Source organism: Excalfactoria chinensis, chromosome Z (assembly GCF_039878825.1).
Source record: "Excalfactoria chinensis isolate bCotChi1 chromosome Z, bCotChi1.hap2, whole genome shotgun sequence".
Lineage (NCBI taxonomy): Eukaryota > Metazoa > Chordata > Aves > Galliformes > Phasianidae > Excalfactoria > Excalfactoria chinensis.
Window position 1 is genome coordinate 67,074,821 of NC_092857.1, and position 24,944 is coordinate 67,099,764.

General features: G+C 43.8%; 1 protein-coding gene across 7 annotated transcripts in view; it reads right to left on the reverse strand.

Moving 5' to 3' along the window:
• Positions 1-24,944, reverse strand: part of PALM2AKAP2 (PALM2 and AKAP2 fusion) — a 245,252-nt gene that overhangs the window by 15,054 nt on the left and 205,254 nt on the right. For all 7 annotated transcript variants that reach the window (XM_072360521.1, XM_072360518.1, XM_072360517.1 and 4 more), the window contains one exon: positions 2,094-4,485. In XM_072360521.1, coding sequence (XP_072216622.1) covers positions 2,094-4,485 — 2,392 coding nt within the window. The remainder of the gene's footprint in view (positions 1-2,093; positions 4,486-24,944) is intronic.

Sequence of the window (24,944 nt, forward strand, 5' to 3'; positions counted from 1 at the left end):
GTTTTACAAACAGACTTTGTTGACTCTGTTGAATCACTTTCGCTACTTTTGTTTTGAAAAGATGCTGTAAATACTGAAATAAAAGTAAGATCTTCCTCAGCTATGTGTGGTATTCCCTCTCCCTATTTGTGAGGATGTCTGCAAGCCTTACCTGCAGTACAGCAGGATGAAGGGATAGCACAGATGAAGTAAGTTGATGGTACTCACCCTGGAATGCCAAGGGCACTGAGCCATCTTACATCAGCAAAGAGCTCTGCTGAGCACATCCACTGCTTGGAAAGCAGTGAAAGTAGAAGATACAGGGAAAAAAAATGGTCTTTCTGTTTCTTTTGATCAATTACATCATTATGCATATTCATCTTTTCCTAGAAATTAATTCTTTGCCTTGTAACCAGCTGCAGATTGCAGTTGTCTTGAGTCACTGGCAAATACATCCCGATTTTCCTTCCCGAACATATGGCAGTTGGACTTCTACAGGAAACTGTAATGATTCATTACAAATATAAGTTCATCATCCGCATTAAAATGTAAATTACAATGAGCATTTTAACATCAGACACAAAGTAAATGTCTTGTTGTATAGAGGAACGAGAACTAGCAGAAATATACTGCTTTCCCAGATGCTCTGTTAAAACAAGCTTTACTGTCAGCAGCTATTCCAAAGCCACTTGTGAGTAAAATGCAAACATTAACAGCCTCATTTCAAGCACACGGAGCTACAGATGATGCTGTTTTTCAAAGTGGTCATGAGCACACCTTTACACAATGAGGACTTATACTAGCTGAGAACCATGATGCCATCTCTGTTATCTTGCCAGACATTGCACAATGCACACCGATTTCTGGAGGCTCTCTATAAAAAAAATAAGAGCAGCAATAATAGCACTCCAAAGAAATTATCAACATCTGCTACATTTTTTGGCAAGAAATACAGGTTAAAATCATTCTCTTTACAGAGGAAACAAAACCAAGTGTTAGCTGTTAATATGCTGGTGACACGTAAGCTCAAACTCAGATTGCACTAAGGGACACGGTCCAGCCTTGTTTGAAGTCTTCAGCGGATTTCAAAAGAAAATGAACATCCTGCACAAGCTCTGGAAGCACCACTGACTGACTCAATTATGCTTACACCAGCTGAAAAAAGGATGGACTATAATATAAACACACTGGGTAAAATTAATACTTCTTCACAACGACCATGCTTAATAAAAACTTCCAAGTGCTTGTAAAGCACACTCAGGTCTATACTCATGAAAATCACTACAGTAGAAATAAGCCTGGCAAGTGCTCCTGTTTTTTTTTGTTTTGTTTGCTGTTTTCGTGACACAACAGGAAGGGACAAGTGCCATTTCGGTTTTCTGAAAGAGGGAAGAGAAAAACTTTTACACTGTACCTGCTGTGCACACCAGCCACCACAAAGAGCCAGAAGATGATCAGCCAGAAGAGGACTTTTTCTGAACCTACTAAACTGGGGCTTTTTAATAACTGTGCAATGCGTGACATCAACCGAAATACACGGCACTGCTCAGCTCTGGACATCATTTTACCCAAGCTTATCAAGAAAGCCAAGGAACATCTAATAAGAGAAAGCAAAACAAACGAAATCTGATCTAAAACCTGTAAATTCCAGCTATCTTTGCACTCCCTTAACAACTTGCAAGAACTTTATATGCTCATTATTCAAATAGCCACATAGCTGCAAGAAATGCTGCCGATCATTTCATGATGCTAAATTTAATTTTGGGTGATTAGAGAACAGTGATAAACACATTATGCTACAATGTGGCATAAGATGAATGTGGTGCACCATTTTCTAATAATGATCAGTAGGATATATTCATTACTTCTGTGCTATGTTTGGGAAAAACAGAAAGTGTCCCCAGTTGGACATTTCCTCACAGAGGGAAATCTGGGTTGTTGCACGCCCTCCTCCTGCTTGAACACTGCAGTATCCAAGAAGATAAAATCATGGCATCTCTCCCACTCTCTGTAAAACAGAGATGCTGTATTCACTCAAAAATGGCAAAAAAAAAAAAAGTCAATCTGATCCGACCTTTTTGTTGCATTTCCCCTCCAATGTGCTGGGTTCTTACCTGGTGCAGTTTTGTAAGACACTGTTCTGGTGGGCAGGGGTGGTGCGCTCTTTGTAACAGGGCTTGGTGCCATCTGCAGACCTTGCCTCTGCCTCTTCAGCTCCTCTTCTCTCTCCTGGGCAGCTCTGATCTCTTCTTCTATCATTGATAAAGTCCGCTGCTTCCTTGATCGTAACTTGAAAGGGCCCACGGTCACTTCAGGTTCCTGCGTGGCAAGGATGGAGGCAGTGCTCCTCAGCTCAGCTGCCTCTGAATACTTGCTGAAGTAACTGACTTCATGCCTGTTCTCTTCCACAAGGAATGGCTGGCTGGCAGAGTACACGGGCGACTGCTGCAAACTCTTCCCTTCCCTGAGTCCTGAGTCGTCTTCTTTTGAAGTCTTTGGTATGGTGTCCCTTTTTTCTTGAACAGGGGAAGACACCTGGGGTGGCTTAAACACTGGGTTCTGCTGCTTCTTGGAGGCTGGAGATAGCCTGGTGGTGGCTGGTTGCTCTTTGGCAGAGATTTCCTGTTCTGATGGGATTTTCTCTTCCTTGCCATTTGTTTTATCTGCCTGTTCGGCTATGGCTTGTTGGATGGCATTCTGAACAAGCAGACCAGCGTGGTACTCCAGTTGGTTGTCGATCAGCATAGAGTCTGCCAAGGCAGAGGATAGTGAGTCACAGCCTGGGTCGCTGAATGATTTGGACATGCCTTCGCCCCTGCACTCTGCTGGAGTATCGGTCTGCGGGGTCTGTGGCAGGGAGAAATCTGCCAGCGAGCTCTCTTGCAGGGCACTCATAGTTTCATTAGAGGCGCCGCTGTCACTGATGTTATCCATGCTGAAGTCATTGGAAAGAGTCTCCAAGACAGTGGTATCCTGAGATCTTACAGACAAGTCGTCCAAACCAGAGTCAAGCTCCTCAGGAGGGGAGGAGGCGCTGGCTGACTTCGGGAGCTGGTCTAGCACACCCTGTACATCATCCTTCACCACTGTGAAGACAGCTCTTGCGCTCATGAATTCTCCATCCTCTGACCACAGCTTTGAGGCCTGTCCAGCTCTGGAGCTATCACTGCATGGTAACTCTCTTGCTGGGTCAGCACTGTTGTTCTGAGCATTTGTATCATCCTCTGAAGAACAGGAGACTTTCTGTGCTTTGACAACAGTGATATCATTACCCTCATGTTGACCTGTTTGTCCATACATTGAAACAGGTCTTGTAATGGTGGAGAGAGGCCTGTCTGCATTTGAAGGATTGAGGCTTTTATAGAATGGTTTGACGGAGAACATTTTGGGTGTTCCTGACCGCCTTGGTGGGACCTGACCTTGAGGTGGACCTGAATGCTCCATCAGTTGAAACTGCTTCCTGGCAGCTGAGAAATCAATTTGCTCTGTGACAATATCTTCTTTCTTGATATTCACTGCTTCTGGTGGTACAAAGGAGCAGCTGACCTGTTTGGGAGACGTTGGAGTTGCACTTTGCTGCTGCAGTCTCTCCTTGCGCTCCTTGTACTTCTTGTGAGATTCCAGATGCTCTTCATCCAGTTGTTCCTCCAGGGTCTTCTCCTGGGGAGGGTTCCACCATTTGGCGGCAATGTTAGGGTTTTTCTTGACAGCCTGGCTCTTAATGAGCTCCCTTCTTTCCTTTTCAAGTTCTATCATTTCCTCTGATGGTCTCACTTTGCGGACCCTGTACTTTTCTTTCTCATCTTCTTCTTCAAAGAGCTTAGAGGGCTTTTTGTCCTCATGGAAAGCTCGCAGTTCAAACTTAGCCTCTTTCTTAAGTGTTGTAAGAGTTGTTTCTCCATCCTTAGAAGATCTTCTAGAACTGTTTGAAGAAGTGGGACTTCCTGGCACCTTCAGACTTTCCCCAGTGTCTTCCTTCAGTCCACTCAAGGAATGGCCATTGGAGTTCAGGCTTTCACCTGCTGTACTAGCCTCATGCAGTTTAACAACCAAGGGCACCTGCTTGTCACTTACATTTTCTTCCCTTGCACTGGGTACTGAATCATTAGAGATGTTAACTGACACCCCTGAGCCATCCATGATGGTGACTGCACTTAGCTGAGGAGAGGATGTCCCATTAAAGGTATTATCGGCAGATGAATCACAGCAGTTTGCCTCCAGCACTTCATCTAGATATCTGATCTCCTTAGCAACTTCACTGTCCAGAGATTCATGCCTGTCTTTAAGTCCATTGTGGCTGGCAGCAGAAGAAAAGAAGTGAGTTGGATTGTCTATGGGATGTGGTGAAGCCACTGTGGTGATGCTTTTATGTTCAGAAACAGGAACTTCAATTTCCATTTTTTCTTCCTTTGCAGAAAGCGCAGTAGCCGGCTCCAAGAAATTGGCACAGTTTTGGTCTCTATTTTTTTTTAACCTGATGTCATCCTCAGGAATTCTGGAAGATTTCTAAAATAAAACAGAACAAAACTTCGATGAAGTCCTGAAGAGAAGCATTGTATTTTCTGCAGACTAAACACCATCTGGAAAGCAAATCATAGCACTTTCTAAACTCGAGATTAAAAGTGTTCTTCACAAAATTAGAAGGCGAGGTAAATAATTATTACTTACAAAAAACAGAAGGATAACTCACTATGAAGTGGACAGGGCTCTAAAACAACAACAAACTCTCATTTATATATCTCCCAACTGGTTATCATCCTCACTTTGTCATTATTCCAGGCCTGTGTCCTGGTCTACCACTAAAAACGAGGTTTGGATTTTCAAGTTACAAGTGACTTAACAGTTTAGGTTCCTGAAAGGCTTGCACGAGCAGCACATGGCACCTATCAACATGGTATTTTACAAATGTCTTCCATACCTAACCTAAAGAAAACCTCAGAGTCCACAGCTGATAAGCATTACTGCCTGCATCTTGCAGAAATGGGCGCTAACATGCAGAAAGAGCAGACAACTCATCCCACGTTAGGGAAAGGGTGAGACAACACCAGGGGATGCTCATTTCTCAGTGGGTCAATCTCAGCCATCAAATATAGTGCTGGAAAAAACATGGGGTCTTTCTCTGACCTACACAGAAATCCACGTGCAACTGGACTTGGGAGGCTGGAAGCATTCATGACACCCACAGCAGCATTCATGAGATCATCACAGGAGGCACAACAGGGACCAGAATCATGGTCTTCTCCCTCCCACTCTTTCATCCAATACACAGACACAGTGGACTCATATTTCCTCATGATGAAGACATTGCCAGCACCATTCTTCTACAATAACTTGGTAATTTTCTCAGAACACAATACAAGCTCAAAATAACCAAACACGGCATACCTATTCATGCCATCAAACACTTTAACACAGAAACCTGCATTTTGAGGTCTCCGGCTCCTTTTTAACCCAAACTCTTATGCAGCACTACTGGTGAAGCATGGATTTGGGGAGCAAACAGCACTAATCAAATCCTCCAAATACAGTAGCTCTCCAGAAAGGTCACTTTTGTATGCCGGCCGCAGCCATCCTTGCCACCATTCATCATGTACTTTGTTAGTACACAATGCAGCAGAAAATGACCAGCCAAGAGCACAAGGATCTTACCAGCCACCTGAACAATCACATTGCCTCTGGGTTTACATGGGCAGGAAAATGCATTTGACACACCTTGAAGAATCTGAGCCAGGCAGAAGAGCTCTCCTTCTAAAAGCATTTTGAAAGAGTTTCCTGTCTAAATCATGCCACTATGCAGAGCTGAAGATAATGCTACCTTCATCCATTAGAGATTCTCTTATTAATCATTCTTAGATGCCACAAAACACCTTAAGAACAGGGAAACAAACAATATTCTTTTGTCTACACATCTTTCTTATGTAGTTGGTTTTAGTTTCATTGTACCTCCTGTTGAACCTACAGGCATACTCTACATATTCTCAAGCTTTAGTTTCTATCAGTGCTCTTCTTTAAGCATTTTGCACAATTTACATATCTAACTGTGGTCAGCTTTGTTTTCAGCCTGAGTAAAGATATCTTCAAGCAAGCTGGTATTCTACAAACAAGTTCAGAATAATCAGTAAGAACAAAACTTTGTTTAAACTTGGAAAAGCAAAAATTACTCTGATTTGTCTGCAGAGCTCCAAGTGTCATATACAACAGGTACTCACAGCAGGCCTAGAACTGCAATTTCTTTCTGAGTTGTGGGTTAAAGTCTCTCGTCAGACTAGCTGACACCAAAAAGAGGATACTGCTACCTGAAGCAGACTGAGATGATAGGACTTAAGCCTCTGTGCAGGGCTGCTGGCCCTTCACAGCTGAGATGAGCATGCTGTCAAGCTTCTGCTAACACCTGGAGCTAGCAACAGACTTGTCACCCCCGAGACCTCATAGCTAACACATGCCTACTGCCCTTGCTGAGCCAATGTATACAGACCCTTTCAGATCAGGTCATGCTCTGGTATTCAATTTGCCTTGAGGGAACCAAACCAAAGGCAAAGTACTTCATCAGTTGATTTCTTAATGAGTAATAGCTCATCCCCTCATCATAGCTGCAATCTTCAGTTCACAATTAAGGCATATAGACGCAACTGCCTAATCAGGACACGCATTTATGGCAGCATGTAATTCTGAGAGTGCATGTGTCTGTGCAATTAGTATGGCACATGTAATTATCTAGTAAGCAAGACAATTATGCAGTAAAACCTATGAGGAAACATTGCTCCTCATGGGAAGAGGCCTTTCTTTGCCAAGGATTAATAACTGTGCGTAGGGAAGGGCTCTCTGCAGGGGAGTAAACCAAGGAATGGAGGAGAGAAAAAATATTTATTACAACTCCTTGTTTTCCCCTCAGCACATTCTTATATAATCTTGGGACGCTTTCAGGACAGCAGGGAAGGAATGCTCCAGACACCCCTGTAAGAAGCAGAAGTCAACCCATGAGCGAATTATATGAAGAAGAACCTAGTAAGGTCATATGGATGGACACAGATCAGACTGTCAGGAGAACCAGCTGGGAATGTTCTGGAAGAATGGCACACATTAGGATGAAGACATGGTGATGGGAAAAGACTGAGAAACCACAGCCTCATCTGGGCTGCTTGGCAGGAAGGGCAGAGCTTGCCAGGGGCTGCTGCTGTTCACACCAGCACCTTAACACACTGAGAGCAGCTGTCTGAAAACCATTAATAAAAGTCTGTAAATGAGGGATGGCCAGCATTCAGCCCTTGCTGCAACCAGCAACTTTGCCTTAACAGCAATTCCTGTATACTGCATTTTGCAGAAATTACTGTTACATTTAAACCCTCTCTGAGTATGTATTAATTTCTCTCTGTTAAGTCAAGATGCCAGTGTAATTATTGCCATTTGTACAATGCTGCTGCACTTTAGTAAACTGCAGTTATTAGCAGCCTGGAGAATTATTAGCATACTTCCTGCTTGGCTGAATTCTTCATCTACAAAAGTCTAAGTGTTTGAGCATTCAGATCTTTTAGGAGAAAAAAAAAAAATGGTGGGTGTTCTAGCAGCAAGACCCAGCAAAAGTACTGCCAGTGCCTTCCTTTGTTTGATCCAACAGAAAATGCATGTGACACCAAGTGGGAGGCAGTCCTTCGTGGCCACATCCACATTCTTCCCAAGCAACGTCATGGCAAAAGAAACCAAACAAAAACCAAAAACCAAAAAACAAAACAAGGCAAGATTAAAGATTAAAATTTAAAACAACTAAGAGATCTAAAATACAATCTCCTTATCACAGGCTTCTACTGATCACTCCATCCGAGTTCCACATCTGAACTTCATATTGCTCATCTCCAAGCATCATTGGTGCTGTGGCTGTCCCATTTCTTCAGGGTTTGTCTTCCTCTGCTGCAGTTCTGTAGTGACCCTGCTCCTCCTCCCACTGCCAGATCACCATGCCACTGCTTTGTTCATCCCTCTATCCTCAGTCTGGGGACCTAACTCTTGATCTTACCATGCCTCTAGGAGTTTTAGTACAGAAACATAACTTAGAAACACATTTGAGTATGGTTGACTTGGTAATCCACACCTCTCTGGTGATGTGAATTGCATTCTACTGTTTTGGCCAGCTCTTCTGAAGTCTCTGTGCAAAGCAGAAAGAAATAAATGATGGATTTGCTAGGGGGGCTGACCAGTAAAACTTCAGGAAATAGTCTGTTTTCTTTCAGCTCCGTTTTGAAGTACTGGACACCATCTGCACCACAGACAGACTCAGTCCTAAGCACTGCAAAGATGCAGATGATGTATGCAGTTCAGGGCTTCTAGACAGCCACCACACCCACTGAGAAACCTGTGAGCCTTGATAGGGATTGCTCCACTCACCCTTGAAACAGCAAGTATTTTGCCGAAGAAATGGGAGACTGGTATGACATGCAAGTGCTGAAATTCTCAACAGGGAAAATTAGCTCCACTCCAGCAGTAGAGTCAAGGTGCTGCTCACCTCCACCTCTCAAAATATGGTGATCTCCCTTGTGGCTGCTGGAATGGGCCTCCTCCCCATGGGAGTCTTTGCAGGCACCATGTTGAAGAAACAGGCCAAACCTTCAGGAGATGAAGCTGATGATGGGGACACAAGGATTGAAATGGGACCGCCACTCTAACACTCCCTAAAGGAATTGAGCCTTCTCATTAAAACACACACAAAGTGTTGTCTTCTCACTCTTGTAGGAAAATATCCTATCTTCCGAGTTATACTTTTACACTTACTCTTCAAAGTTTTGAAAACGCCATGGAAAAAGTTATCCCAAGTAAATTATTGTTTTTCACCCAATGAAGCTGCACAGAGCTCAGATTTTAGAAAAAAAACAATTCTCACATCCTGTTGCCAAATTTTGCTAAATTCTGGACTCATCAGACACATGCTGGCACTACCTTGAATAGTTTGATTCATAATTCTGCCTGCACACAAAAGCAAAACCTGGCCTGTTCCTCTCTCAGAGCAGTACATGGTGTCCTCAATACACGGATGCAAACCATTCTTGCTGACTAAAATTCATTAGAGTTGAGTGTCAAAAATGATGTTCTTTGTGAGCAGCTGGCTTCGCTCTTCAACAACTTGACTGAGGTAGCCAGAGAGTACAATGGGGCAAATTTTCTTCATGAAAAGCTGGTTCATCTCCTTCAAAGCACTTCAGAAATCAGAGCGCAGTCTAAAATCAATGCAACTTCACACTAATTTCCCCTAAAAAGCAGTGGGGGTTACTTTTGGAATACAGAGAGCAAAAAGGGCTGTGAAGATACAGCATCCAAACAAGTTGCTACTCAGAGAGCTTGCTGTGTGACATTTTGTGAGTGCTTTTCCATATGCTGTTTTTCTTGACTATTTTAGAGGAGTTGTGATTGCATTTGCTCAGAAAGCACGTGAAAGTCTTTGCAATATTCTCTTTCATTCCAGCTGAGCCACAGACTGCAGCTTCCTCATGTGATGCACAATAGGGCCCTTCTATCAAACTGAAGTCCAATTTTCTTTAGCTGGTGTAATAAATTAAGGGTGGAAGAAAGTGCCTCAGAAAAGGAAGAAAAATATGACTCTTTTAATGATGAGCATATGAGGCATGGTAGGATACTTCAGTGACACGTACATAATGAACGACACTGCGCTTTCCCAAACACGTCATTACAGCTTCTGTATCTTCTATGTCTTCAGTGAAAAAAAATGCTACAGTGAACCACCTTTGGAATAACACTACTTCTTCCTAATTCAGGACATGTAAAGCAGAGGCACTTTTCTCTAGGTAAGATCCTCTAAGCTGGTTATTTTAGGTCAGTCATCCCCTAAAAGTACAGATCTGGTTCCTCTGCGAAGAACCTGCAGAACTTCTGACTGGATTTCAGTTACGGCTACTGGGTCAAAAAAAAAACAGATATCTTCCCTTTTGAAATTAAATGCTTGTGTAGCTGTTGATAAGAAAAGCAAAAAGCCAACAACATCAAACCCACACACACACACCTAACAACCCAAAAGGCAAATTATTTTTTTTTGTTAAATGTTTTCATTCCTGTAAAAACTGTAATTGCATGAAACGCCTACAAGGGCAGCCTGATTTATATGGAAATTCCTATTTAGGGACAGAAGGCTGTTAGCTGCTGAATCAGCAGAAATAAACCTTTGATAAAAAATATATGTCAGAGAAGTCATTCAGGTGTGATGGTTACACAGCCTCAGTTGCTACAGTGTGCAGGACTGGCTCAGCTCACTGCGACAGCTTTGTTCAGCTGTAAGGCAACCAAGACGCAAATCTGAAATTACAGGAAGCTGTGATTAAACTTTCATTCAGAAACAACAGCATCACGGTTCTGCCATGCTCCACCACCCCCGCTTTCTAGCAGCATCCAGAAAGCAGGATGCCCTGACGAGCCAAAGAAGAGTGTTTCACATGCTGGGAGGATGGGCAGCTGTCTCCATTGCTATGTGGGGATGTGCAGCAGTTTGCAGGTTGAAATGCAGAGCAAGGGACATTACAATGCCCTAAAATCATCCACTAATAATAACTACAGGTTCTATTCTCTAAGGAACAGAAGAAGAATTTCACAGCTGAAGGTGACCCACTGATGAGCACGTTTACCAAGAGCTGTCATGCTTGTAGCCAGTGCTAGTGGCTCTGAGCCTGGAGCTCAGGGCTCTGCTGCCAGAAGGACTCCTTAATGCTCAACCCTGCATATGGTAAGGGAAAGAAGAAAAAGCTCCTTTCAGTAAGGACAGGAAAGTCTTCAGTCTGACAGAGCACCAAGTATAAATATTGAACTAAGCAGAATATGGCTCTGAATGCATGCAAGAAAAACCATCATTTCACAGAATTCCACAGCTGAAATCTTTCTAACATGCAGCAAGAAAGGAACAATTGCTTCGGTAAAGCGTGACCTGGTCTCAGTGGGGAGTGGAAAAGACGCTAAACTAAGCCTTGCTTTTAATACCCTCCAGCCCATCCAGATAATGTCAGTGCTAGAAAAGGGTGACCTTTACGGTCACTTGAACCAACGAACAATTGAGACAAGGGGATTTCCCAAATTCCTTGGTCTTTTCATCAGGGGGTGGGAAGTTCTTGTTCCATCTCAATAATGGAGCTACCATCATCCTCTGTAAGAGTGAAATCCAGAGGAAAATACTGGCATATTAATCATTCTTGTACATGAGAAAGAGAGGTCCTCAGGAAGGAATCTGGGTTAGGCAGAGACAGAAGGAAGGCAGCAAAAGGAGACAAAAGGCCACACAGTTCACTCGCTCCCCAAGCAGATCTGATGCTGCCAGGAAAACCGTTTTAATATGCTGCGGAACAGAGATAAACCTGCTGCACGCTCACAAGGAAGCTCTCAGAGGTGTATTAGTATTAAATTAAATGATTAAATTCTGATGACACAGATTCTTTCACTGTCCGACACTGCTCTGCAAATCTTTCATAAATGGCCTAAACTGCATTTTCTGAACAAAGATACACAACCTCTCTATGCTGGAGTGCTTTCACTGCCTGCTTTCAAGGGCGGCAGAGCAGGAACGGAGTGCCTCAACTGAAGCAAACACCTATGCACTACTGCACACAAAGCTGAGGTTGGCATTTTCTTCTACTTCTTTGCTTCCCAAACACTGGTGGCTGGAGCTCATACTTCCTTTAACTATTTCCTAAATCCCAATTAATACTTGCTGTACTTCTAAAGGGCTGGTCTACTCAAGATTGGAGTTTGGCAATTTTGGGTCATGATGCAGAGAGGGTTCAGGGAAGAAATTATGCTCAGATAAGTGGGCAAAGAAGGCTAAACATTTGCTTCTCTTTATGAGATGAAAAAGGTTAACAATTATTACTGATGCTTTGGCTCTATCAGTAGATCTTACAACAAGTGCATTCACCCATTAGGTTAAGACCCATTGCAGCAAAATCTGCTTAAGTAAAGAAATGCCTAGGTGGCTGCATTGTGCAGCGAATCTCTTGTACTTATAGCTTCTGCTTGGAGCACAAACAGCTGGACAATGTTTATTTCACTGCAAAGGATGAGCATTTGAAGGGTTAGGGGATCAGATCTGGACCAGCCAACAGGCCTGTGTGGCCCATGGGCTGTCTTCTCCTCAGTTTCTCAAGGAAATGGCATTACTTCAAACCCCTTTAACTCTCTGCAAAGATTTATCAGTACATACAATGGCTTAGCACGGTCTGAATTTATATTTAGCTCTATCTAAAATCCATGATAGGCTGTTACCTCCAGACTCAGCCAAAAGCAGATCACTGACACATTACCAAAGGAAAACTGAGAGGACATTAAGAAGGAGGAAAACTAATTTAGTCCTAGCTCAAAAATTATTTGGACTATGTAAGTGGAGAGACAGAAAGTATGAGGGTGATCAAAGGATATACGTGAAGTCTCGTGCTGTGCACACAGTGGGAACGAAGCCACTTCCAGGGAGAGTCTGGCATAACATCTACCCTCAGCCACACTCCTGATGTCCCACCACACTCCACAATGTGCCAGGAAACCACCACACAAACATGCTTTCACTCCATAGAATCACAGAACCACAGGGGTTGGAAGGGACCTCCAGAGACCATGAAGTCCAACCCCCCTGCAAAGCATGTTTCTTACAGCCAGTCATACAGGTAGGTGTCCAGGTAGATCGTGAACATCTCCAGAGAAGGAGATTCTAAAGCCTTTCTGGTCAGCCTGTGCCAGTGCTCCAACTCCAGTCCCTTTTACCAGAAACATTACATGGTTCAACAGTATGTGGGCTACATACTGCAGTTTTTACACAAGATCTGAAACTTTGTTCCTGGCAGAGTGAAATCCATAGGGCTCTTCCTTTATGGGCACACATACAATTTTTTTGATGACAGAGGTTCAAAAATACCTATTCAAAAGCAAACATGCATTAAACAGAATCACTGTTGGTAAATATGAATTCAAGGTAGTCAAGACAACCAGGGGAGTTTAACACAGCATCTCTGACTGCAACCTCGTAATACTGAACAGCAAAGGAGGACAAACTCTACAGATTGCAGGGAATAGTTTTGCTACTAAAAGGCCAAATGTCTACAGTTTCTAAGAAGGAGGATGTCAGTAATTTCTCCACATGCCACTGCTGTCCCCAGGCTACACAGATGACCAACTGTGTGAGCCCAGCACTGTGTGCATTTGGCAACTTCATCTGAGCTTTATTCACAACACAAGCATGGCTCTGTGGTCACCCCACTGCCTCTTGCAGGAGAATATTTCAGTTGAAGTGAGATTTGGGCTGGACATTTTTTCAAATTCCTTACTTGGGAAAAAGGCAGCTGGCAAATTCCAGGGAGTAAGACATTCCCTTTCAGCACCTTCTATGTACCATCTCTCTGCCCCTGCTCTCCCCTCCTCTTCCAACCAGAGACTCATTACTCCTTCCAGTCCTGCTGAAAACTCGCTGATTAAGTGACCAACTGCACATCTGGATCACATTAGGATATTATTAGATTAAGACATTCATCTCTTGCTCTTTCAGCAGCTGGAGAATTAAGATAATGGTGAGGAGAAATGGTGCTAAATGAGCGAACCACTTCAGCTCAAACTGCTGCTTGAGAACACTCCAGCCCCTCAGTGTGGGTTTTCTTTTTCCTTAACCACAGGAAATATATATATATATATATATATTACTTAACTCATTTAATGTTGGTAAGGTCATGCAGTCTGGGGAGCTGTTATATAAAGGGTTGCTTTCACTATACTTCTCAGACAACTTGCTATCTGAAAGGAAAAGTACCTACTACCATTCTGGGAGCTAAAGACTGTGCTCTCCAGGCTCAGGCACAGCTCAGAGTCACAGTGTGCACCAAATGCCATAGAAACCAGGAATGCTGCTGCTGCTCTATATGGCAGCTCACAGCACCACGCTTTATTCCTTCATGGCTGACATATGGAATGATGAGGCTGAACATATAATCCTATCAGCTGAAGTTTATTTTGCAGCAGCAAGGAATACAGCACACTTGGCTAGTGAGCAACATGCCTCCAGAACAAAGGATTCATCCAAAACCATTTTGCTGGTACAGACTGAAGGATGCAGGTACTGCAGGCATGGACAGTACCACTGGTTATCACACGTACTAGATATGTAAACCACAGTGTTTTTCACCTCCAGAACCCATACTCTACAGTATCAAGCATGAATAGAAAGTTGCAGACTTCTGAAAGCTCTTCCTGGTGTTGCACTGAGTGGACCAGCCACAGAGCAATGAATTCCACCCACAGCGACTGCAGGAAAAATGACTAATTATTTTAAGTGCTCCTCCCTCACTGAAATGATAAGGTGCAATGAAGACACGAGCCACAGGCCAGAAACTTTAGCTTACCCATCTCTCTCTCTCTCTTTGCAAGCTCTGAAGCAAAAACAAAACATGCCGCTTTCCACAGGAGCGGTCACTATTTTTGACTCATTAGGTCAAATTCCTTCTCCTGCATGCTACACAGCTGTGACATGAGGGGCTGTGCGAGGGCTGACTCCAGAAAATGAGGCAGCCCACACCCTCAGCCCATTCACACAAAGAGGCTGTTTTAGGAAGAAAACACTTGTTTCAGCAACTGGGAAAGAGCAGACTTCACAAGCTCTGTGCTGCAATTACCAGCAGTTTTCACCTGCTAGGAAACAGGACTGACTTTGCTCTTTCCACAGCAGAAGCTCGAGCATGAATCAAAATGCTCAGGGCGCCCTGGGTAACCTCCTGCTTCATGAGACCCAGAGCAGGGCACGGTCTTAGTGCCTGCAGGAAATGTGCCTGCCACATGTGAAATAACTGCAGACAGGGAACACTATAAAACAATTACAAGGGAGGGAGACTGGAAGAAAGGCACAGTGTTTCCTACAGTCTCGCACTTGTTCACCACTGCTGCCTGTGGGCTGTGACATTTGAGTACCCCTGGGTTAGATTTCCTGGGGTCTCAGCAGTTAAACCACAGAATGTGAGCTGACTTTGGGCTAAAATAGACTGAATTTGGGATGACCTTACACATGTCACTACAGATGATACAGCTTCAGGGTTGGAATGGAACACTTCACTGGTCCACATCTGGTCACCGAAGTATGATATATTAATGTGCTTTCCTGCTGCTTCTGTTCTTCAGCCTCTCCCCTTCCTGCTTTGTTTTAAAGAAAAATCTGTATGTGTTCAAAATTGGGCAGGTCTGAAGAAACTTACTGGCACATCCCACATGCTTCAGTGCAGTCTGGCTTTTGGATAATACTTTGAACAGCTAAGGTTTTGGTGCTGGGGGGTGCCACTGCAGCTGAGGACAGACTGTCCATAAAGCCGTAGATGTGGCTGGGTGTACACATGGCTGCTGGCCACACCTGACCAAGGGCATCAGCAGAGGGAAGTAACAGACATCCCTTACCAGGAACAACCAAACCCGACAGCTCTGCTACTCATGGTAGCTCACTTCTTATCCTGATGCTCAGCCACCTCGCTGAGCCATGCCAAATAAGGCAAGTCTCCACAGCATCCAGGGAAGTCGATCTGACAAAAGTCTGTCCTGCCTTTTACAATAAACATAGAAATGCTTGTGAAAAATAAACAGTTTTCTTGGATATTTCCTAATGTTCCAGCAGCTATTTAATAACCGGCAATTACAAAGAATTTAATCTGGTGAGCAATCTTAATTGTTCTTCCTTCTCCAGATGCAGAAATCATGCGCTTTAAGCCCAAAGGCCACTTCTATTTATTTTATGAGAACAAATTGGCTCTGTCAGTTTAATTTCCCCTGGTGCTGTAACCAGACCTGCTGTTCTCAAGAAGACAATCAGAATCAGGCTGAAACAGAACCAATTTTGGTGGACAATTTGCAAGGACAGCTTGCTGACATCCCCAAACTCACCAGCACTACCCTTTCGTGGACACCCAAGCTTCAGAAATTACATCAGTAGAATAGCTGCTTAGAGTCAATTATCAAAAAATGGCCACCAAAACCCATTCTCTCGAGGAAATATCACACCAAAGCTTGATAAGGCAGCACTGAGCGCTTTTCTGTTGATTTTTCTTTCTTTTTAACAACACTTTACAGTCTGTGGGTAACTCAAGGTGGGGAACACCTACACATACTCACAAGCACATCTGTTCCTGGTGGACAGAAAAACTGGACAATACAAGAAGGACTTGCACACCAAAAACCTTCAGCTTTGGGGAGAATCAAGAGTTTGGGCTTAACCCAACCCACAGAACACCTGGAGGCCCACTCTTGATGCTGTTTGGCTTGAATGTGTGTGTTGAATAGTTAGAACTTCTTAAAAGATGCATTCACACTTGACCGTCCTAAAAAACGGGGCTCGGGGGCATTATCAGTTCAGAGAGAAAGTATCATGTGCCATGCTTACAACTCCCAGCACAGCAAATGTAAAACAACTTGTCAAAATCACAAAGGCTGGAGTCACAGATGCCAATCAGCTGACAGCACAAGGTGTCATGGAAAGATGATGCCTGGAAAAACAATTTAGAAAGGTCGTATGGCACGCCACTACTGAAGCTGTGTTTCTCATATACTCACAGTAAATATTTGTTGTTCTTCTCTGTGTCTACTTCTCAAGCATAAAGAAGAATTGGAAATAACAAATCACTTAATATTTGTTGTAAGCTACACATGAAGGGAAAGACCTTGTTTGCCTCAGCATCCCTGATCAGATAGGTATGCAAGCAGTTGAGTTTCTGCTTTGTGGTAAAGGTGAGGCAATTCAAGCTGGCTTGACCCAAACTCCCAGTATAAAGCAGGAGGCCACTTTGCACTGAGAAGCCATCTTCAGCTGCTTTGTGCTCCCCAGTGCCAAACGGACACCCAAGGGGTCACAGGGCAGCTCTGTGCCTGCAGCCCACGAGAGCTGTGCTGTGCAGGCTCTTACCCCTGAAAAACTTGAAAAAGCTTCCCTGTGATCGATTTTAAATACTGCTAGCACTTAAACCAGCACCCTACAAGATCAAGCTGTTCCACAAGCTAACAGAAAGGAAAAGGTGGGAAGAAAAAAAAAAGAGAAAGAAAAAAAAAAAGAAGTTAAAAACAAACCACTTATTGTGGTAGCAAGGAATGCGTGCACTGAGTTTGTTTTGATTTGTTTAGATAAGGTGGCTGGAAACAAAGATCCTTGGGAATTCTGAAAAAGCCAACAGAAAAAATGTTTGTTTTAAAACAGAACAAAATGTTTAGGTAACTCCCAGCCCTCCCAATCAGTTACGCTTGTTGATTTCTGCTCACTCAACCTAATCCTGAGCATTTAAGCTTGGTGTTACATATTCTGTGCAGACAAAACACAGCAGGTATCTCAGGGCTACCAGAGTTAGCATTTCTTCAGTGGAGTCTCTCTCCACATTGGTAGCAAACCTACTGAATTAGGGGGAGTTAGAGGTCTGAAGTCAGCAGAAACCCCTCAGGCTGCCCGCAGGTTAGATGAGGCTGTGGAAGAAGCACTTGGAAGCTAGGTGTTACCAGGCGAAGCTCCTGTTTGCCAGTGCTGAATATGTTAAATAAAGCAGGCCTACAGCAAGTTCCTCCTAGCATAACCCAAGAATCTGTGGGGCTGCTGCAGACAAAGGGATGCTCAGCTTTAAGTAGACACAGTATTTAAGTAAGCTAGAGAGGAGAAATCCCAGCAGACTGGGAATTCAAAGAACTGTACCTTCCCCAAAAAAGACCTGCATTTCACTGAGGAGGAACGTTTTTTGTGGTCTCAAAGATCAGTTTATGTTCATTTCACTAAAAACATTCAGAAATCCACCAACTTGCAATTCAGTGAGAGGTGTGGGATAAGCAGACAGAAATAAGATGTCTGTTGTTCATAGCTTAAATCATAAGCATGCACCTCACACACACACAGGGTGCTGCCATCCATTAAGACTGCAGACTTACACATCAAGGTGAGTGCTCTGCTGCTCATCAAATGGGCAAAGCGTATCAGGAATTAGTAAGGAATCTTCAGGTACAGAAGAAACACAAACATGCAGTCATTAGCTGCACTACATTTTCTGGTATTTAAAGGCAATTATTTAGCTTTCCAACAAGGCCCAACCTGTAAGCTTCCATCAAGGCTCTGGCTTCTTTTCCTGCCTATCACAAATTTCTTGTAATGATGGCTGCCATAAAAGTAAGCTTGTCCAAATTGATGGCAGCATGCGGACTGGTACAAACATGGTTCTGGAATGACATCTTACACACAGTGTTAAAACTCAGTTTACTCTTCAAGTAGTTAATCAATCAGTACAATTTTCTCTCTAGGCAGGTGAGGCTGTGGCAGAAGATGAATTCTGGGCACACAGGATCCCCTTGAAATTGCACTGCCTTCTGTGATAAGATTCAGCTATCAAAGTGAACAGGAAAAAAACAGGAACGGGCTTGCCAACAGCAAATGCGCTGAAAAAGCACTGAGGTCCTCTATAAGCATACTCCTCCTGATGCAATAATATTTTCTTATTAAAAAAATGCTGCGTTAGAAATATCTCAACTGCCTTTCACACTTTGGAGACTGACTTGAAGAAGAACGATGAAGGAACATTTCTGTTTTGGGGCACACAAAAACAAGAAGTCCCCAGGCAATAGAACATGTTCTAGGACCAGTCAGGAAAACCTACACTTTTAATTCATATAATTATGCCTATGGTTTTACACGTATTCCATCCTGAAATGTATCCAAGGCTACCAAAGTCATGCCCATTTTAAAGGAAAAATCAATAGAAATCAAAGACATACTATGCCAAAACCTTGTTACAGAGAGCATTTTGAAGACAAAGACACTAAACGGCTTATTCATTAAATATGCTGGAGAGCTTACGTTTTATTGTGTAACTGCATCACAACAGGATTTCTGATGACTATTTTTTCTCCAGTGTTATTCTCTTACACATCTACTTCTGCTCATTTAAGGTCTGACGGTGAAAAACTCTATGTAAATCTCTACTCCTGTGAATTTAAGAGAGCTTACAGGCCAGTTTCTATCACTAATATCCTATCTGACCGCTCTGCCGCATGTGTCAGTTTCTTTTCACTAGAGATTCAACCCAGAGAGCAAGAACAAGGCCCCAGATGCTTTACAAAGTGTTAAGATATTGACAGACCTCACATCATACCACACCAATCCTGTGTTTTTGGGTGAACCAGATTATTAACCTGAGTCCTATCTGGGTAAAACTGTTCATCTTATTCCCCCTCTTCCCTCCCAACTTCTTTTTCTTAACAGTTGTGGTATTCCCTCGCTGTAGGAACCATCTATGTCATTTTGACACAATAAAAATAGATGGCAGTAGTTGTGAACACCTTGAAGTCTTTTGGCTGCCAAAACCCACCGTCCAGGTGCTCTGCCATGTCTACATGGAGCAAGACTGTTGGGTGCACCTCTGCAGGCAGTGGCATCTTCAAGCCATACACATTCATAAAGATGTTCTCTGCTGACTAAGTCTTGCCACCTGTACAGGAGACCCTGAGACACGACATGAGACCTCCCATCATTTCTGCCACATTTCTCTTGGGCAGCCATGAGCACCGCAGTGGCTCCATGGGAGGATTGCTGCTGAGGAACAGGAGCTGCAGAGATAGGAATGATGACCACTCACATCCACTTGCGTCTGCAATTTCTCTTTTCTGTGTTTTTCCACAGTTTTCTCTTCTTTTTACTGGTCTTGGTTTTCCTTTGAGCTTTCTCTTGAGTAGTTTGTCACTCTTCCCCCTCTGACTTCCTCCACCTACCATCTGCCTGCATCTCAGTCTAAAAGTTGGTGATGAGTGCGCCACACCATGCTCTTCCATGCAGCATCCTGCAGTGGAACAAATACTGCAGTTTGAGCTGGTTCACCCCATTTCTGCATTAGCTTACTTCTGCTGAGACTCTCTGTATAGACTGTACTTAGAATGTGACACCAAAGCATGGCTCATGAACTGCCAGCGGTCCTCCTGGTTTGCATTTTGAAGAGTTCAGCTACAGTCTGGGGTAATGTGTTGGTCTCTAAGCTGATGTGCTATCTCACACTACGCAAACATCAGCACTGAGACATTTGTTTTTAATTCCCTCCTCATATTACAACAACAGAGACAGCAAACAATAAAATCAACCCATAATGATTTCTTGGGCTCAACCCAGCTGCTGAGCAAATTAAGGCTCTAACAATGACAAGGCTGCGGGGCTCTGGAAAGCAACTGCCAACACTGCACTAAGCAGTGTGTCCTGCCTGCAGCTGCCTCTTGGGCTGCGGGAAGCTCTCCCAGATTTGGCACACCTGGCACTCACAGAGATCGTACCTCCAGGCTTCACCTCTTCCTCCTCCTGCCATTTTCTATAGCTAGGGGGAAATGGAGAGGAAAGAGTCCTCTAGCTGTGACTGCTGCAGGGCCAGAGGGTGATTGACGCCAAGCTTCATCTCATGCAGCTATGCATGCGCCCATACAGGTGATTCTAATGGCAAAATGTAGATCTGCAGAAAGTTCTTTCCCATCTGTTTTCCTAAGTGATTAATAAATCACAGAGGCAGCATGGGATGGCATCACAAGGGCATGCATTAAGGGACACACTCTGGAAAAAGCTGGTGCAACAAGAAACCCATACAGCCCATAGACACCTCCCCTTCTGTTGCAGGGATGATGGTCAGAACAACACCTTGCATTTCTCCTTGCATCTACCAAGCTGGAACAACCTAAATCTGCCCTCATGATGCAGAAAGGCTCTGAACTCTGACCATGTTGCTCTACCTGGGAGCTGCTGATGAACCTGTGGCAGCACCTCCTCTTCCTGCATGCAGGAAATCTCTTCTTGTAATTGAGTAACATGGAGCAAGGAAGAGAGGCAGAACAAACCAGCACCTTAAACAGGTAGGATGGGCTGAACTGTCCCAAATAGAGCACCATCAAAGGACACACTGCCATCAGAGGGAAACCACACCTCTGTTCGCAGGTCTTTGCTCTTGCATCAAAGTCAGACAAAACTGGCCCATTTGGAAGCCTTCCACCTACATGCACAAAACAAAACACTGGGAAGGATGGCTATCAGTAAAATGCTTAGGAGAAAATTTCTCATGCTAATGCAGTATTTTGGAGCAACACTACAGAGTCTTCAAAAAGAAAAAGAAAAAGCAAGCACAGTAGCAGCACAGTCTATAGATATTCTGCTCAGGTTTTGTTGTTTTTTCCTTCATCATTCTTGCCTAGAGGTCTTTATCCTGCTGGAAAGACAAAACCCCTACATCCCTCACTAAACATTTCAATGAACGTTTTAAAGATTCTGTTCACAGTGTATGTGCAAATCAGAAGCTTTTCTGGCTGTTTGGCACATTCAATCCAGCAGAGGAAAGCTACATGCTCAGGTAAGAGTCCCTGCTAGGCCAGTACATCAGTCCTTCTCTCAACAGGTGAGCAGATGGCCGTGTGAAAGACACTGCCTAATCCTGGTGAACATCACTGCCCTACTGTAGGTCAAGTATTAAATTCACTTTATTTCTCATTGCCTCTATCTTGATTGACTGGTGAGTAAATGGGGCTTTAGAGTTTAAGAAGGGGTTGATGCCAAGATTTTAGATGCCTTATTAACAGCTAATGTGAAAGCACTAGAGCTGCAATCACTTCCAGGCTGAGAGACTGAACTTGGTGTTTGGTGTTTGCCTAAGCAGGGCTCTCTGTTTGGCCACACAACAGATCTGGGACAAACCTTGTCTGCACACTTGCTCTGAGAGGCACAGTGGGGCAGGAGCTGAAGCAGCAGAGCTGCTCCTGGCACACAGCTCCCACCTCCTGCCTCAGGTTCCCATACAATGCACCAGCACCTGGCTCACCACGTTGCCCCCAGTGGCTTCTTAAGAGGACAGAACTCAGGACAAAGGAGAGAACTCCGAGCTGGTTTTCCAGCAGCAGTAAGAACTGATGCAGCACTTTTTTGCCCCCGATGACAGGTAGTTTGGTGATTTCTGTGACTGACTGACAGGTTCACAAGAACTTCTTTGTTTAGAAAGAGATCATGATGGCGAGGATAAACATGCATATTTTTGCCTTTTTTAATGTTCTGCAAGTCACTAATTGACAGACAGCAGAGTAGTGGATGCCGTGTCAGCTGAATATCCTTCAACAAAATTGACACATTCAAAATAAAGCAAGGACCTGAATTAGTTACAAACTAGAAAAACAAATGCATCGGCTAATATTAGAACTCAGTTTATATTGCTTATGATGACATAATGCTGGCAGACCTCATCATGTGAGATCTTCAAGCTATATATAAATACAGAGTAGAACAAACTAACATTTTTGAACATTTTTTACATGCAGGGCTGAATGCATTACAGTTTTTTTGGCGGAACAAAAAATAGCATCAGGCCAAAACCATGTCTTATTTTTAATGGAAAAACAAGCCAGTAGAACAAACTTCCAAAAAAGGAAATCTCTAATCTACGTGAGCAAGTACCCATGCATGTCTCCAACTCTTCGCATTCAGTTTAATAAGAGAGGAAATCAGGCCAGCAGAAGTTTACAGACTAATGTAATTACAGAGTGGCTCAACAAGTGCTGATTTGTCTTTTATCTACGACACATGATAAAGTTATGCTAACAGATCTCCTTCTGCTTTCCCAACACAGAATTCTCACCATCAGAAAGGATGCTTTTCATGGGAGAAAGCAGTGGTCAGCCTCTGGAAAATGCACGAATGACCACTTCTTACAGCTATTTTTAAGATCCATTAGCTAACAGAATAATTGGATTTACCTATAAATAACAATGTATTTTCTTCAGATGGTGTTTAACATTTCTTACATCACAGGTGGAAAAAAAAAAAAGAATCCTCTTAGCAGGTCTAGCATTAAAAGGCAAATAAAACTAATAATCTTTGCACTGCTTCAAAATTACCACAAAACTCCAGTGAAGACAAGGATACGATGCACTATTAAAAAGTGACTTGCTGTACAAAAACACTTGAAGACAACTGAGCCGTTTTGCTGTTTGCAAGTGGGATGAACGTGGGAAACGGCCTCTCTTCTGGAATGGTGTGCCGGAGCCTGCACATGGACAACAGCAGAGAGCTGGACCAGCTCCAGGTGTACTGAAAGCAGGGATCATTGTCTGTTGGAACCACAAACACTGCAGACCATGCACTTATAACATAAACACTGGGATGCAGGTGCTCAAAGCCAAACTCCTGAATTTGCATCCATGACGCAGATACACCTTACTGATGTGTGTACACTCAGATGTAGTGCCTGAGCTTTCAGATGTACAACTTAGTAACTTTTGGGGGGATTTTTCTAGGTCCTATCCACAAGGGAAGAAAAAAAAAACAAACAACTGGATTACAGATGGTGACATGTAAAAGAATTTGAGATTCAGACAGAAAAAAATGTACAGTGCTACTTAATATTTACTACCACCTCAGCAGAGAAGTTACTCAGACTGCTTCACAGTGTGCTGATGTTTAATTTAGAACATCCCCACAGCAATTTACTTCTCTGAATCAAGCAGAAGTGCTGTTCAGCTTCTCTGCTGGGAGGGAAAGGATCCAGTGGGCATCTCGCCCCAGCTGGGACCTCTGGTTTGTTGTGTCAGAGAATGGAAAGAGTATGGTGCCATTCTACCCAGATCGTGTTCACATAGCATTCTAGTACTCTGCTGGCTGGGCACCATTACAGCATGTAAATTTGAACATGGACTTAGAAGCATTTCACAGAATCACAGAATGGCTTGGCCTGGAATGAACCTTAAGGCCCATCCAGTTCCAAACCCTCTACCATGGGCTAATTGGCACCCAGCAGATCAGGCTGCCCAGGGTCCCATCCAACTTGGCATTAAGCATCTCCAAGGATGGGGCATCCACAACTTCTCTAGGCAATTTTGTATGGTGTCAGCTGGTAACTTCCAAAACCACATCTGGACAGAGCTTTGCTGGGAGAGTAAGCTAAGTAGAATTTACTCAAAGGCATATTATGCCTCCAGTCAGGGAGCTTCTACCTTCTGAATGTCTCAGCAACTGACAAAGAAATAACCTGGCTAATGTGCTTATCAGTGTGCTAGCACTGACATCTCTTCTTACCAATTAGTGTAGTCACAAAAGGATAAAGAAAAGATCATGGCTTTGTGAGGTAACGTGACATCCAGCTATTACAGAAGCTCTGCAGAAATCTGCAATGTGATTAGGGGCATTTCTTCAAGCCAAGCTAGCCCAGGCTCCTACTTGACTGGTGTATCCTGCCACCACTAGATACACAGAATCCTCACTCTCATGTTTGGCAGAAATTCCATTTTGGGCTCATGACACAAGCTGTAGTCTGCCTGGCTGCCAGATTCACCTCTAAACTGCAGCGAGAGGTGTATGTAACTGCTGATGCTCCTCATTCACAGCAGCGCTCAAAGGACAGGCAACAGATCCACAACAGGCTAGTCCAGTGTACAAGAGCCCATAAAACCTGATGACTTCTAAACTGCATTACATACATGACACAATATGTAGCACACATGAGGACGTAAACAGTGACTCTCTGGTGTGTCTGCTCACAGCCAGCACAGGAGCATAGGCCAGCCCCACCTAAAGCTCTGGAAATTATGGCATAACCACAGAATCACAGAACTGTAGGGTTTGGAAGGGACCTGTGGAGATTTCCCAGTCCAACTACCTGCTAAAGCAGGCTCCCTGCAGGGTTGCACAGGTAGGTGTTCAGGTGAGTACTGAATATCTCTAGGGAGGAGACTCCACAACCTTTCTAGGCTGCCTGCTCCAGAGCTCCATCACCCTCACGGTAAAGAAGTTCTTCCTCATGTCTGTATGGACTCCCTTCTTTTTGAACTGAGGAGCCCAGAACTGGACACGGTACTCCAAGGTGGCTCCCCCAGGTCAGAGTAGAGAGGATTACTCTCTCACTCTGCTGGCCTTGCTCTTTTTAATGCACCCTAGGACACCACTGGCCTTCTTGGCCGCAAGGGCACACTGCTGGCTCATGGGCAACCCTTTCTGCAGA